The sequence below is a fragment of the Cricetulus griseus genome, chromosome 2 (assembly GCF_003668045.3).
Source record: "Cricetulus griseus strain 17A/GY chromosome 2, alternate assembly CriGri-PICRH-1.0, whole genome shotgun sequence".
Lineage (NCBI taxonomy): Eukaryota > Metazoa > Chordata > Mammalia > Rodentia > Cricetidae > Cricetulus > Cricetulus griseus.
The window spans coordinates 389976709-389993536 of NC_048595.1; the positions used below are offsets into that span (position 1 = coordinate 389976709).

General features: G+C 41.0%; 1 protein-coding gene across 14 annotated transcripts in view; it reads left to right on the forward strand.

Annotated features, from left to right (window-relative positions):
• Window positions 1-16828, forward strand: part of Pphln1 (periphilin 1) — an 80381-nt gene that overhangs the window by 140 nt on the left and 63413 nt on the right. For 2 of the 14 annotated variants that reach the window (XM_027396348.2, XM_027396356.2), the window contains exon 2: window positions 11843-11934. In XM_027396348.2, the coding sequence (XP_027252149.1) occupies window positions 11863-11934 (72 nt within the window). In that variant the 5' untranslated portion in view covers window positions 11843-11862. The other 12 variants (XM_027396362.2, XM_027396357.2, XM_027396350.2 and 9 more) reach the window with 12 other exon arrangements.

Here is a 16828-nt window from a genome sequence, read left to right on the forward strand (position 1 = left end):
AGCGAGTCGCTCTCCCCAGAGGCGCGAGGGGCGCATGCGGCGGGCGGGTGGTCGGGCGGGCGTTTCCTGCCGCGTTGGAGGTGTACAGTATTCTGCGCTCGTGGTGGAGCCTGGAGAGACTCAGTGGATTTGGGCGGAAAGCAAAGTCTTGAGTGTAAGACACAGGTTCGGCTTCTCGTTAGCAGTTTAAGATGCAAAAAGGAATACGCAGCTTGGTAACTTCAGTGGCTTGAGGTCTGTCAGGAAGTCTGTGTTTTTTTCTTTTTGGACATACCCAGCTCCTTAGTAGGCACTTTCAGAGACTGAGAAAACGTGCAGAAATAGCCCACTTGCTGTTGGGAGTCTCAGTGTGGCTGGGGAGACAAAGCCAACGTGGGGAGAGTTGGATTCACAGAGCGACCCATTCTTGAGTACTGGCATGGACAGATGTTGAGTTCTTGGTACGTTTCTTTCTCCTCCCCTGTAAATATGTAATGGGCACGCACGGGTTATTCTTTAAGAGGTCGTCATAGGTCGTTCATTTCTACAGAGAAATCAGAAAGTAACGCGTGGTAGTTTATACTTAACTTCTACTCACCAGCACACACAGACCAGGCCTGTAACTACCCCCTGGGAACCTGCGTGTCAGCAGCCGTGAGCCCAAAGCCTGCCCTGAAGCCTGCACAATCAATCCTGACTGAAGCGGAGGGACGAAGTGCAATCCATCCAGGGTGCGGCAGAGTTTTGAGAGGCGTTAATGTTAATGCCTTGGAGTCCACCAAGGGACCACTGGGACTAATTCTCTTGGCAAACTTGTGGCCAGCCAAAACTACCATGCTTCACATCCCGGTTGTGCTTGGTTATCGCCCAAGATGTAAGCCCCTTTGGTCTTCTATGCATCATTTCACCTCCCGCTGTTTTGTGCTTCCTCTCCCTTGACTTGGGGTATCATTGCTTCTTCCTCAGTTCACCCCTGAGCACAGTGTCCGTGTGCTCCCTGGAACCGTTTTTTTTTTGTTGTTGTTGTTGTTTGTTTGTTTTATTTATTTTTTTTCGAGACAGTTTCTCTGTGTAACATTGGAGCCTATCCTGGCACTCGCTCTCTAGACCAGGCTGGCCTCGAACTCAGAGATAGGTCTGCCTCTGCCTCCCGAGTGCTGGACTAAAGGCGTGTGTCACCACTGCCCGGCTCACTGGAATCGTTTTTGTCTGCTTGCCAAACTCTAACACATTTAGCTTTGCCTTTCATTTTCTGACCTTGATTGAGGTGTAGTTTTCGCCTTTAAATTGAGCTCGTTTTGTGACACCTAGGTTTTAAGATTGGCTGTTGCTTCATCTATAGCGAATTTGATTGCATTTTCTTAAAATTCTTTATTACCCCCTCTCCAGTGTCTTGCTAAGTTCTCATTCTTTTGGTCCTATGATTTCTCTGCCCACTTCTATCTCATTCTATTAATATAATTCCCATTTCTACTCCCCCTCCCCCCAACAGGGACTCTTAAGTGTAGCTCACACTGGCCTGGAATTGTTTATCCTCTTCTTCTGCCTCAGGCCTCCCGAGTTCTGATTACTTCCTTCCTCAGGCTTAGTGCTCTATTTTTGAGTAGTCCCTCCCTAACTTAGAGTTAGGTAGAGAAGATCTTCAAGTTGCCTTCCATTTCCCTCCTAGCACGAGTCATTTGTTTCCTAATTGTTTGTGGGTTTTTTGTTTTTGTTTTTGTTTTTGTCTTTACCCTTAAGTTGGGAGGACGTGTTTGTTTTGCTTATCTTTAGAATGCAGCTTTTTGTAGTTTTAGAGGTTAAGGTAGTTGAGTAATGACTCTGTAGGGAGCAGGAACTGGTCACCTGCTGTTTTGCGAATAAGGAATGCACCATTTATAAGGTGTGATTTCAGTATTGCCAGGTCATCCAAATTGTTTAAGAACAGTTCAAACTCCTTAATTTCTTTTGTGTTTTGGTGGGTGGCTGGTCTCATTCAACAGAGATCTATCTGCCTGCTTCTGCCTCCCAGTTGAGTAAAGGTGTGCACCACACCTACCTCAAATACTATTTTTTTACACCGTATTTACTTATTTTATTTTCAAATACTATTAACAGCAACAAATTCTATACCTCAGCCAATCCCCCACAGGGTTTCAGGATTTCTTTGTGTAGCCCTGGCTTTCCTGGAACTCTGTAGATCAGTCTGGCCTCAGACTCATCCAACTGTCTCTGCTCCCAGATGCTGGTCCTAAAGGCATGCACCACCATAGCTGGTTTATATTTCAGCTCTAAGTGTTTTTTTTTTTTTTTTTTTTTTTTTTTTTTTGATAAACATCACACACTGGGTATCAATTATTAATTTGGGAATCTCTTTTAGGTGTTGGGGAGTACTGATGATGAATTGTTAGAAAATGAAAGATTTTTAGAACTGAGCCATGAGTATGATTGGAAATTGAAATAGGAAGAAAAGTACTCATTTCTGTTCGGAGAAATCCAGGTTAGCCAGTATGTGGCAGTGGGGCATAGAGAATGCTTTTGCTCAGAATAGGTTAGGTGAGAAAATGAAAAGAGATTATGGGTGATAGGAAAGTTTGGATTTAAGTTTAATAAGACACTTTTTGGATTCTTTTTTTGTTTGTTTGTTTGTTTTTTCCAAGACAGGGATTCTCTGTGGCTTTGGAAGCTGTCCTGGAACTAGCTCTTGTAGACCAGGCTAGCCTAGAACTCACAGAGATCCACCTGCCTCTGCCTCCCAAGTGCTGGGATTAAATGTGTGTGCCACCAACGCCTGGCATTTGTTCTCTCTCTCTCTCTCTCTCTCTCTCTCTCTCTCTCTCTCTCTCTCTCTCTCTCTCTCTCCCTCCACCTCCTCCTCCTCCTCCTGCCTCCCTTCCTCCCTCCCTCCCTCCTCTTTCTTTCCTCCTCCTCCTTCTTTTTAAGATTTTATTTATTGTGTATACAAATTCTGCTTCCATGAATATCTGCACACCAGAAGAGGGCAACAGATCTTATAACAGATGGTTGTGAGCCACTATGTGGTTGCTGGGAATTGAACTCAGGACCTCTGGAAGAGCAGCTAGGGCTCTTAACCTCTGATCCATCTCTCCAACCCATTTGTTTTGTTTTCTAAGACAAGGCTTCTCTGTATAATAGTCCTGACTGTCCTAGAACTTGTTCTGTAGATCAGACTGGCCTCAAACTCAAGAGATCTTCCTGCCTCTGCCTCTTGAGTGCTGAGAACAAAGGCATGCACCACCACCACCCGCCTAAACATATTAACACAAAAATGCCTCATTGGTGATTAGAGTTTATACTGGGGCAAGTACTAGTGAATGTAACATGTAAACGCAGATTTTAGTTACTGCAAATTCCATGGTCTAACATGGTAACAGTTTCATAAAGTTTTTATATGGTAACAGAGCTGGGAAAGTCATAAATTGGGTCATTTTTCCAAGGTAGAAACATCAGGGAGGTGCATTACAACAAAGTAGGGAAATCTCAGCTGTTGTCCTTTGATGTCATCTGACAACACTCCTAGCCTTTTGTTTGGTGGAAGCTAGTGGTCTATCAAGTTAATGCCTTTGCATAGGTTCCTGTTAGTCCCAAGGCTGTTAGGTTAAACACAGAGATGGGCAAGGGATGTCTTATTAGGGGCTAAAGATAGCCCAAGGTAAATTGTAATTAGGCTTTAGGCCTGTAACTTTCCAATGACTCTACACTCAGTGATCTTCTAGTAGGTTAATTAACCTTTGTGGAGGTTCAATATAAGGTGTAGTTCTTTCCAAAAAGTTTTATTCGCATCTGTGTTCTTCATTCATCACATCTGTGCATATGAAGACCACATGTTACTCATTAAATATTAGTAATATGTCATTCAGTCTAGAATCTGTAGATGGGGCTTAGTATGCAAGAGAGCAGTTTTCAGGAGAGATGAATAGCTCTTAAAGCCATCAAAGAAGGAACTCTTGGATCATATCTTCAAACCTGCTAGCTGTTAGGATCCCAGTCTGACTTGTTCATTTACTTCCTCTGAATGTGATGCAGTGTGACATATAATGGGTGTAAAATACCTAAAATTAAGATCAAGAACATGCCATAAAATGAAGGTAGCAGGTGAGGGAAATTACATTGTTGCGAAACTAGATTAACTGTGCCCTCTGTTCATAATTTTTGTACCTTGTGGATTGTTTTTATTTTACACATAAAATAATAACTTTTAAAACAAATACATGTATTGGTATCAATAATGCTTAAATAAATATTTGTATTTCATAATTTTGGGTCATAATAATTATTTCTCTTCAAATACCATTTCTTTATGGTAAAGTCTTTCAAAATCCTTGTAAACTTCTTGAAGTGCAATAGCTATTATTGGTATCCATAACCGCTCTACTACACAGTGGAATACCAGGACTTCTTGCCCTATTTAGCTATAACTGTCCCCAATCATTAACCCTTCTTTATCCTTTTCTTCTGCTAGTCTTCTATACTCCCAGTAACCACCATTGTAGTCTCGACTAAGAAGTTTTATGGTTTACATGTTTCTTGAAACAGGGTTTTGCTATATAACCCCGGCTGCTTGACTACATGGGTGAAGCTGGCTTTAAATGTGTGTCTCTGCTTTTGGAGTCTTTGGATTACAGATATGTACTACTATACCTCGCCTAAAAAGTGTATTGTGACTTGTGAAGCTAGTAAGAGTGAAGTACTTTAAAGGTGCTAATTGTGGTGGGGGTTTTAGGATGTCCATGAGTCCCAAGTCAGCCAGGCCTGCACAGTGAAGCTCTGTCTCAAATTTCTGCCCCTTCCATTCCTAAAGTATATAATTTATCATGGAAAAACAGTCCATGGTCTTCTTGTTCTAGCCTCCTTCCTCGTCTTCTAATCTATTTTGTATGCTGATAAACTAACCTTCCGAAATGACATCCTTCCTCCACTTATTCCCAAGGTTAAAAGCCTCTACTGAATATCTTGTCTAGACTTTATCATTTGATGCCTTGGAACCTCTCTGCTTGCCTGCTTTTTTTATTGTGGTAATGTTGGGAAGGATTGGGGATGGCAGTCTAGCCTCAACACTAGAATTTCAGTTTTTGAGAGCTTTAGAGTTTTTTTTATGTAAAAGTGAGGGGTTATATCTCCATAGGGAATGGGCTCTCAAAGTCCATTTGTGCACTAGGGATAAATACTGGTTCCACTGTTGATGGCTAAGGATGTTGAGCACTTTCTTAAGTGTCTTTCAGCCATTTTAGACTCCTCTATTGAGAGTTCTCTATTTAGTTCTGTACCCCACTTTTTAATTGGATTGTTTGGTATTCTCTTGACTAGCTTCTTGGGAAATTTGCATATTTTGTAGATTAGTCCGCTGCCTGGGGTGAGGTGGGTGAATATCGTTTTCCATTCTGTGGGCTGCCATTTTGTCTTATTGGCTCTGTCCTTAGCCCTACAAAACCTTCTCAGTTTCAGGAGGTCCCATTTATTAATTGTCAATCTCAGTGTCTGTGCTACTGGTATTATGTTCAGGAAGCGGTCTCCTATACCAATTCATGCAAGGGTACCTCCCACTTTCTCTTCTAAGAGGTTCAGTGTGGCTGGATTTATGTTGAGGTCTTTGATCCATTTGGATTTAAGTTTTGTGCATGGCGATAGATAAGGATCTATCTGCAGTCTTCTGCATGTTAGGATCCAGTTATGCCAGCAGCATTTGTTGAAGATACTTTCTTTTTTTCATCATATAATTTTAGCTTCTTTGTCAAATATCAGGTATGTATGTGTTAATATCTGGATCTTCAGTTCGATTCCATTGGTTTGCCTATCTATTTTTGTGCCAATACCAGGACGATAGCTCTATAATAGAGCTTCAAGTCAGGGATAGTGAGGCCTCCAGAAGTTCCTTTATTGTACAGGGTTGTTTAGGCTATCCTGGGTTTTTTGTTTTTTGTTTTTCCATATAAAATTGAGTATTGTTCTTTCAAAGTCTGTGAAGAATTGTGTCAGTATTTTCATGGGGATTTCGTTGAATCTGTAGATTGCTTTTGGCAAGATTGCAATTTTTACTATGTTGATCTTACCTATCCAAGAGCGTGGGAGATCTTTCCATTTTCTGGTATCTTCTTTAGTTTATTTCTTTAAAGACTCAAAGTTCTCGTACAGGTCTTTGACTTGTTTGGTTAGTGTTACCCCAAGATAATTTATGCTGTTTGTGGCTATTGTAAAGGGTGATGTGTCTCTGTTTTCTTTCTCAGTCCATTTATCTCCTGTATATAGTAGGGCTACTGATTTTTTTTTTTTTTCCCCCGTTTTCTTGTATCCTGCCTCTTTGTTGAAGGTGTTTATCAGCTGTAAGAATTCCCTGGTAGTTTTTTGGGTCACTTATGTAAACTATCATATCATCTGCAAATAGTGAAAGTTTGACTTCTTTCTTCCTTTCCAATTTCTATGGGGGACCAAATAATTCTGTTATGGAATATTTTGGGGCCCAGCCTCCAGCTCCTGTAAACACGGGGCACCAGAAAGCTCCGGCTCACCATTGTATTGTTAATTGTCAATAGGGCTACTATTGTTTACCATGGCCTCAGGGTAAAATGCCTCCTATCCCCTTGATTTCCTTTTCTTGATGTTGGCTGTTGGTTTTCTGTATATTGCTTTTATTATGTTTAGGTATGTTCCTGTTATCTCTGATCGCTCCAAGACTTATCATGAAGGGGTGTTGGATTTTGTCAAAGGCTTTTCAGCATCTAGTGAGATGATCATGTGGTTTTTCTTTCTTAGTCTGTTTTTATAGTGGATTACATTGATGGATTTTTGTATATTGAACCATCCCTGCATCCCTGAGATTAAGCCTACTTGATAATGGTGAATGATTTTTATGATGTGTTCTTGGATTCGATTTGCCAGTTTTTATTCAATAATTTTGCATCAATGTTCATGAGGGAGATTGGTCTGTAGTTCTCTTTCTTTGTGTCTCTGTGTAGTTTGGGTAACAAGGTAATTGTGGCCTGGTAAAAAGAGTTTGGCAATGATTCTTCTGCTTGTATTGTATGGAACACTTTGAGGAATATTGGTATTAGCTCTTTGAATTTCTGGTAGAATTCTGCAGTGAAACCATTTGTCCCTGGGCTTTTTTTGGTTTGGAGAATTTTGATGTCTGCCTCTATTTCATTTAGGGTTATAGGTCTATTTAAACTGCTTATCTGTTCTTGATTTAATTTTGGTAGGTGATATCTATCCAGAAAATTGTCCATTTCCTTTAAATTTTTGAATTTTTTGGAGTACAGGTTTTCAAAGTATGACCTGATGATTCTCTGAATTTCCTCAGTGGTCATTGTTATGTCCCCCTTTTCATTTCTGATTTTGTTAATCAGCATGCTCTTTTTCTTTTGATTAGTTTGGATAAAGTTTTTTCTGTCTTGTTGATTTTCTTGATGAACCAACTCTTTGTTTCATTGATTCTTTGTATTGTTTTCTTTGTATTGTTTTATTGACTTCAGCCCCCAATTTGATTATTTCCTGGCGTCTACTACACTGGGGTGAGTCTTTTTGTTATAGAGTTTTCAGTTGTGCTGTTAAGTCTCTAGTGTGAGTATTCTCCAGTTTCTTCATGTGGGCACTTAGTGTTTTCAGTGTCCCATAAGTTTGGGTATGTTGTGTCTTCATTCTCATTCAATTCTAGGAAGTCTTTAGTTTCTTTTTTTATTTCTTCATTGACCCTGGAACAGTGCACATGTGCATTTGTTCAATTTCCGTGAGTTTGTAGAGTTTCTGCAATTTGTATTGTTGAATTTTAATTTTAAACCATGGTGATCCGATAAGATACAGGGGGTTATTTGAATTTTTTTTATATCTGTTGAGGTTTGCTATGTTGCCGAGTATGTGGTTGATTTTAGAGAAGGTGCCATGTGACACTGAGAAGAATGTATATTCTTTTGTATTTGGATGGAATGTTCTATAGATGTCTGTTAAACCAATTGGGTCAAAACAGATTCTGTTAGTTCCTTTGTTTCTTTGTTAAGTATCTTGTATGCAGCACAAGGATGGATTCTGTCTTTGTATCCATTCTGTTAGCTTGTGTCTTTTTATAGGCAAGGTAAGACCATTGATATTGAGGGAAATTAAGGACCATTGTGTATTAATTCTTATTTGTTTTGGGTTTGTTGTTGTTGTTGCTGGTGGTATTGTGTGTAGATCTCCTCTCCCCCCCTTTTTGTTTCTTTTGGCTTTTGGTATAGTGGGATTATTTATTGCCTATGTTTTTGTGAGTGTAGTTAACTTCGTTGGGTTGGAGTTTTCCTTCCAGAACTTTCTGTAGGGCTGGATTTGTGGATATGTTTAAATCTGGTTTTGACATGGAATGTCTTGTATTCTCCACCTATATGATTGAAAGCTTTGCTGGGTACAGTAGTCTGGGTTAGCATCCATGGTCTCCTTTATCGTTTGTAGAACATCTTTCTGGCTTTCAGGGTTTCCATTTGAGAAGTTTGGTGTAATTCTGATAGGCCTGCCTTTATATATTACTTTTATATAATATAATATATATGACCCTTTTCCTTTGCTGCTCTTAATATTTTTTCTTTATTCTGTAAGTTTGGTGTTTTGATTATTATGTGACCAGTGGCCTTTTTTTTTTTTTTTTCTTTCCTGTCCAGTCTATTTGATGTTCTGTAAGTTTCTTGTACTTTCATAGGCATGTCCTTCTTTAGGTTGGGAAAGTTTTCTTTTATGATTTTGTTGAATATGTTTTCTATACCCTTTGCCTTCTTCTAAACCTATTATTCTTAGGTTTGGCCTTTTCATGGTGTCCCATATTTCCTGGATATTTTGTGTTAGGGATGTTGGACTTAAAGATTTTCTTTGGTCAATGAGTCTATTTTCTCTAGTGAGTCTTCAACACCTGAGATTCTCTCTTCCATCTCTTGTATTCTGTTGGTTATACTTATATCTGTAATTTCTGATCGTTTACCTCACCCTTTCTATTTCCACCATTCCCTCATTCTGTGTTTTCTTTATTGTTTCTATTTCAGCCTTCAAGTCTTGCACTGTTTGAATTGTTTCCCTTCACTTGTTTGGTTGTTTTTTCTTGGCTTTCCATGCTTTCTGTAAGATATTTGTTTATGTGGGACGTTGGTGGCACATGTCTTTAATCCCAGCACTTGGGAGGCAGAGGCAGGCAGATCTCTGTGAGTTCTAGGCCAGCCTGGTCTACAGAGGTCCAGGACATGTTCCAAAGCAATATAGAGAAACCCTGTGTAAGACCCCCGGGAGCTCAGGCCCCCAGGATCTCAGTGCAGGACGGAGACCACCCCAATCACAAGTCGAAAGCTTGATGCAAACTGCACGAGGCTTTATTGTTGTTTAATGAGCTAACCCCATGTTATCTCGGGTTTTTCATCCACCCACCATGGAGGATGGCTAGGAAAGACAGCTCAAAGCGTCTGCATAGAGATCTTATAGGGCATCATAAGGGGAGTGTCTAGGGGTACACACAGGCTCAGGATTGGTGTGCCTCCAGGCTTGGAGGGCTTGCCCTGTGTTGATTGGTCAACTGGTTGTTATGGCCCACAGGCCATCCCAGGGTGGTTGCTATGCTCTGTGCGTCATTGCTGTGCACTTGTCCATAAAGCACACCCAGAGCTGTAAAGCATAGCACCACCAGCTACCTTCTGATTGGTTCCTTGCCATGAGGCAGGCATCTGACCTCCTAGTGACTAAGACAAGCACATGTTCAGCTGTTATGACTGCCAAAATGGGGAGCTGGTCACCTCACCTGGAGAGAGAGAGAGAGAGAGAGAGAGAGAGAGAGAGAGAGAGAGAGAGAGAGAGAGAGAGAGAAGACTTGTTTATGTCTTGAATTTTTTGGTTTGTCTTTTCCTCCACTTTCTGTATTTTTTGTTTGTTTTTTCTTCCATTTCTTTAATGGATTTTCTCATTTCCTCTTTGAGGGTCTCTATTATCTTCATAAAGTTGTTTTTAAGGTCCTTCTCTTCTGCTTTATCTGTATTGGGATGTTCAGGTTTTCCTTGTGTACAGTCCCTAGATTCTGGTGGTATCATTGGTCTGTCCTTTTTTGTTTGTTTGTTTTTCTCTTTTCTTTCTTTCTTTTTTTTTTTTTTTTTTTGGTAGAGTTTCTCTGTAGCTTTGAAGGCTGTTCTGGAAAATGTTCTGTAGACCAGGCTGGCCTCGAACTCAGAGAGATCCGCCTGCCTCTGCCTCCTGAGTGCTGGGATTAAAGGCATGTGGCACCACTGCCTGGCCTAACTCCTGTTTTTATAATGATACTTAGGTGGTGTGTTAGTTATGGTTACTATTGCTGTGATGAAACACGGTGACCAAAGCAGTTTGGGTAGGGAAGGGTTTATTGAGCTTACTCTTCCACATCACTATTTATCATTAAAGTAAGTCAGGGCAGGAATGTGGAGGCAGGAGCTGATGCAGAGGTCATGGAGGGTTGCTATTTACTGGCTTGCTCCCCATGGCTTTCTTATAGAACCCAGAACCACCTGCCCAGGGATGGCACCACCCACAATGTGCTAACTAAGAAAATGCCGTATAGCTGGATCTTATGGAGGCATTTTCTCAATTGAGGTTCACTCCTTTCAGAGTATTCTTATGTCAAATTGACATAAATCTAGCCAACATACACTTCCTTCCCTATTTTGAGATAGTCTCTTGCTAATGTTGACCAGACTGGCCTTGAACTGTTGTGTTCAAGCAATCCTGAGTAGCCAAGACAGGCCTATATCATAGCACCCACTTTAGGCTTTTTATCCTAAGGTAAGAATATTTTATAGATTTAACAGTTTTCATTACAGGTTCGCCTCCTTTTTATCAGTTTACATTATTGTGCTTAATTGTTTTGTCAAGCGTCTTATGTACTCTACGCTGGTCTGGAACTGATTTTTTGTTGTTGTTTTGTATTTGTTTGGTTGGTTATTTGAGACAGAATTTCTTTGTGTAGCCCTAGTTGTTCTGGAACTTATCCTCTATACCAGGCTGACCTCAAACCCAGAGGTCTGTCTGCCTCTGCCTGTTCAGTACTGGGATTAGAGTTGTGTGCCATCACTGCCCGGCTCTTGATCAGATTTTTCTGACATGTCCAGGATGTCTTTTGATGATTTAATGATTGCTGACGATTGTGGTGGTGCCATACTATAATTCAGCATTTGGGACGCCATGTCAGGAGGCTCAGCAGTTTAAGGCCAGAAACCAAATCGGAGAGCTGTTGAGATGGCCTCTCAATAAAGGCACTTGTCATCAAGGCAGAGGCCCTGGATTCAATCTCTGGTACCCCCACGATGGAGAAAATTGATTCCTGAAAATTGTCCTCTGACATCCACACACATTCTGGGGGATGCACATACATGCCTACCTATCCCTTGCATGATGTGCACATATACAAATAAATTAACACAAAATTTTAAAAATAATAACAACAACAACAAAACCCACACTGGAGCATTGCATCCTGGGATATACCTGTAATCCCAGTGCTCTTGAAGGCTGAGACAAGGTTGCCATCTCCAGGCCAGCTTGAGGCCAGCCTTTATTGGAGTAGCCATGCTAGCCTGCTTTCCAAACTACTCACCAAATCATATCTTTTCTAGTTTTTCAAATTGTTAGGCGATGAAGAAATTGTATGTGACTTATGGCTCTTACCCAGCATGCTGGTGGAGGTTTTATTGAACTTTTAAATAACATTTAAAACAGAAGCAAGGTAGAACTTCACATATACAGGCACACACATAAGAATCTGAAGTAGGAGGACTTGTTGCTTTCATCCCTCATCTCACTCGCTCTCCTCCAGGTGTCTTGGCAGGCATTTGCTTCTTTTTTTTTTGCCTGTTACTTGCTGACAAACAACCCAGAATTGTTTTTGTTTTCTCTTTAGTGGCTTCCACAAGAGATGAGATGTGGTCTGAGGGACGATATGACTACGAACGTCTTCCAAGAGAACGAGCACCCCCTCGGAGCCATGCCAGTGTAAGTCGCTGCTCTGTGGAGGAAAGTTCACAACCTGTTGTGTCATTTTGTCTTCTCCAGCATCTTCAGCTACCAGAAGTTTACCAGCTTAGCTGGAAAAATAGATCAGATCGAACCTTTAAAAGCTAGAGAATACATGGCAACATTTTATTTAAGTAAAAAGCAAAAATCTATATTTTATACTTAAATTTCTAGGACAAAGATTTTGTTTGTAGAGGAAAATTTTTATAAATACTATACTGTGCATTGACAAAGAAATCTTGAACATCTGCTTCTACTCATGGCTGCCATTTATTTGTCTCCTTAAAATATAAATTGAGCCTCGAATAGTATGTTGTGTGCCTTTAATTTCAGCACTTGGGAGGCAGAAGCAGTTGGATTTCTGTGAAATCAAGGCAAGCTGGGTCTTCATAGCAAGTTGTAGGCCAGGCTATGTAGTCTGACCTTGTCACAACAATAATAACAACAAACATTAAATCAAAATTAAAATGAAGTTATAGATTAAAATGACATTCTACCTGGAGATCAGTCTTTCTGGACTAGAAGCATGTTGCTATCCTTGTCAGCACTTCAGCTGGCATGCCTCTATTTGGTCAGGCAGACTGCAGGGTGAGGAGAGTGTTGAGGTTCTCATCTTCTGTCTGTCTTCTTGTCTCTGTTCTGAGAGCTGTTGATAAGTTATTGACTCTACCCAGAACTGTATCTAGTATGTAGCGGGGCTCAGCATTTGTTAAGGGAGTGGGTGTGTTCTCCCCAGAGTTCTGCATGGAGAATTAAGGAAAGGTTTGGAGGTCAAGAAGCTGTTAATCTTCTGCAGACTCATCTTGAACATGGGAACATTAGGGGTTGTGGTTTTTTGTTTTTGTGACAGGGTTTCTCTGTGTAGCTTTGAAGCCTGTCCTGGAACTTGCTGTGTAGACCAAGATGGCCTCAAACTCACAGAGATCTGCCTGCCCCTGCCTCCCAAGTGCTGGGATCAAAGGCGTGCACCACCACCACCACCACCACCACCTGGCAGTAGGCTTGTATTCTTTTTTTTTTTTATGCAAACTGCACGAGGCTTTATTGTTGTTTAACAAGCTAACCCCATGTTATCTCGGGTTTTTCATCCACCCACCATGGAGGATGGCTAGGAAAGACAGCTCAAAGCGTCTGCATAGAGATCTTATAGGGCATCATAAGGGGAGTATCTAGGGGTCACACAGGCTCAGGATTGGTGTGCCTCCAGGCTTGGAGGGCTTGCCCTGTGTTGATTGGTCAACTGGTTGTTATGGCCCACAGGCCATCCCAGGGTGGTTGCTATGCTCTGTGCGTCATTGCTGTGCACTTGTCCATAAAGCACACCCAGAGCTGTAAAGCATAGCACCACCTTCTGATTGGTTCCTTGCCATGAGGCAGGCATCTGACCTCCTAGTGACTAAAGCAAGGTCGGATAAGGCTTGTATTCTTATGTAGACATTTTGTCTGCTGCAAAAGGCATAAATACTTGTTCACATTTCAAGTACTTTTTATTTAAAGTATTAGTGCTTTCTCTGTGTGGTAGTAATACTGGGAATTGAATCTATGGCTTTTCCTCATGCTAGGCAAGCACTTAACCATTAAGCCCTACTCCTAGCCCTTTGTTATCTTTTTTATTTTGAGACAAGGTCTTACTAAATTGTCTAGTTGGGCTTGAACTCACTGTGTGTCCTATGCAGGCCTTGCCCTTGTGAACCCCCTGCCTTTCTGGTAGCTTCTAGGACTGCAACCAGGCCGAGCTGACAGTTTATATTATTTGATCGTATACCTCACCTTGATGAACAATGTCATTTGCACTGGCCTGAATTATAGCTCGGGTGGATATAAAATGATTTAAGAGAAAAACAAATTAGAAAGCCCGTTATGTTAGAATGGGCAGACTTAGTAATTATGATGCCGTTGCTTTCCAGGTTGTTCTAGAGACTATTTCTACTATTTTTTTTTAATTGATAAAATATTTTATGATCCACCCAGAAGGATAAAAAATGATACAGGTTAAATGTCATATAGCTATGGGATACCTTCCAAAAAATGTTAAGTTCTCTTTCCCACTATAGCCTTTGGAAATTTTACTTTACCAACTGGGCATTAATTGACATGCAGACTGAATGCATTTTCGCTGAGTGGCTTAATTGTGGATGGGAAAAACAGATTGTATTGATTTAAGATTGCAAGATGAGTGAATGACCAAGGCTGACACTGAAGAATCGGACTTGGAATCATTGAGGTAATGTATTGTGAAATGACCTCATCAAGAAGAGAGAACTGAGAGGGGGAGTGGTTTAGGGACAAGGAAAAGCTACTGGAGGCCTAAGGCCACCTTTTGGTAGAAGGTTGGACAATGGGTGTTTTAGAGCATGGAGTTCCCAGGATGGCAGCATTCTGGGTAAAGTTCAGTGTATTGATTGGTTACAGAATGCTACTCTAAGAATTAGAATTGAAGGGCTGAGGATATAATTTAGTTAGTGTTTGCCTAGCATGCTTGATCCCCTGGACTGATCCCAGACACCTCAAAAAAGGGGGGAGTGACAGAAGTCTTCATTAAATGAGCATTTTAGAGTAAAATGTAAGCAACTGTTTTTATCCTATGCCATTTCTTTGTGTGTGTGTGTGTGTGTGTGTGTGTGTGTGTGTGTGTGTGTGTGTGTGTGTGTAAATGTGAAATAGTCACCCTTTACTCTCCCCCCCCCAGTTGAATTTCAACATCTGTAAGTAGGAAAGGAGCTAAGTTTTTTAGCACCAATGTGCTTAAGACGAGAGTAGATGTTTTGAGATAAGGATCTTTTTTTCTTCCTTGTCTGGCTTATGGGGAGTCTGTAGTGCTCTCCCTTTAGGAGCACAGAACCTGGCCAGACCTGCTCCTTCCTTTTCCTTCTTTATGATATTAGAGAAGCTGGGTTGTTTTTATTCCCCAGTCCCACTTTACTGATTTGGAAACCTTTATTCCTGTATTTCTCTTTTAGAACTCAGATTTTTGTTTTCTTGTGAACCTAACTCTTCTCGTGTGAGTGACTTGAACCTTTGTACGTTTTGCTCTTTAGCAGGCTCTTGGAAATTGCCCCTTCATTTGTATTGCATGCTTAAATTTTAGTTAAATGTAACCTACGTTCTTAATCTTTTTGCCCTTTTACTAATCTGTTAAAGCTTATAGATCACTTCTCAGGGTACCCCCACCACTGATTTTGAGACATGGTCATCTGTAACTCAGTCTGGCCTTTATATGTATCTGAGGCTGGGCTCGAGTTCCAGATCCTCTTTCCCCTACATCTCAAATGCTGGGATTATAGACATATTCCATCACACCTAGAATGAGGTCATTGAGGTTGGAATACAAGTATTAAGGTATAAAAAAACATTTAATATTCTTTAAAAGATGTATTTTATTACTCTTTTTGTGTGTAAGCACTGGTGTGTGTGTGTGTGTGTGTGTGTGTGTGTGTGTGTGTGTGGCCAGAAGAGGGTGTTGCACCTTTGGAGCTGATGTTACAGGCAATTGTAAGCCTCCAGACATGGTTTCTGGGAAGTGAACTCCGTCCACTAGAAGAACAGTAAGATCAGTTAACCACCTCGGCCAAATCTCTAGTCAGCCCCACTACCTACCCCTTTTTTTTAGTTTTCTGAGAAAGGCTCAAGTGTGGTCCAGGCTGGCCTCCAACTTACTGTGTACTTGAGGATGGGTTTGAACTCCTGTTCATTCTTCCTCTTCTTCAAAGTACTGGGATTACAGGCATGTACCACCTCCTGGATTTTCTATTGTTTGAGACAGGGTACTCTCTAATTCAGACTGGTTTAGAGCTCACTGTGTAGATGAGGCTGACCTTGAACTCAAGGCAGTCCTCCTGCCTTAGCTTCTGAGGTGCTGAGTTTATAGGCATGAGCCACTACACCCAGCTCAAAGACAATTTATGATTTGGTAATACTTAGTAGGTGTGTTACCTTTGCATTACTCTTACTGGAGGTAATCAGCTTATAAAGAAAGAAATATTTTTTGGCTTCTGGTTTTGGAGGTTTTACTCCATGGTGAGTCTGACTTTTGGTAAGACAGTATGTTATGATGAGAGTATGTCCTAGACCCAAACTACTCACCATATAGCCATGAAACAGAGATAATAGGGTGCCACAATCCTCTTTGAGGGCACAATCCCAGTGACACAAAACTCCTATCAGGCACTAGGCCTTATGCTTTACCCCAGACATTTAATGGGTGACATTTAAGACCTAAGCTATAACAGTAGGTGGCTAAATATCAAGGGCCACCTTTGATTTAGTGATGAGTATAAATGTAGACAGATAGCTGTAACCTGATGTATTAGTCACTTTTCTGTTGCTGTGATAAATAAAGCACAGTGGCCAAAGCAACTTATAGAAGGAAGGGTTTTTATTAGGCTTATGATTCCAGAAGTATATAACCGGCAGTAATTGCAGGGAAGTTGCAGGCATGGTGGCTGGAGTAGCAAGCTGAGCCCTCAATCTTTAATTGCAAGCATAGTACAGAGAAGAGAATGAACCCCAAATGGCAGTCTCTAAACTCCCAAAACTTGCCTCCAGTGGCATACCTCCAACAAGGCCACACCTTTAAAGGTTTTCCAAACAGCACCACCTACTGGGGAATGAATATTCAAATGCCTGCAACTGAGGGGAACCTCAGTCAAACCCGATTTGAAAGTACCAGTGATTTCTGTTAACAACAAAGTTAATAGATTCTGCTGTTGTGTTGTTTTTATTTAGGAAAAAAGGTTTCTTTTCTTCCTCACCATCCCAGTTTGATCTCCATCTTTGTTCCTTTTTCCTCACCCCCACCCCCTATAGTCGAACAGTTGTTAGTCATGTGCCTTGTGAAAGTACTTTATATTCATGTCTGACTTAAAGGACTTCA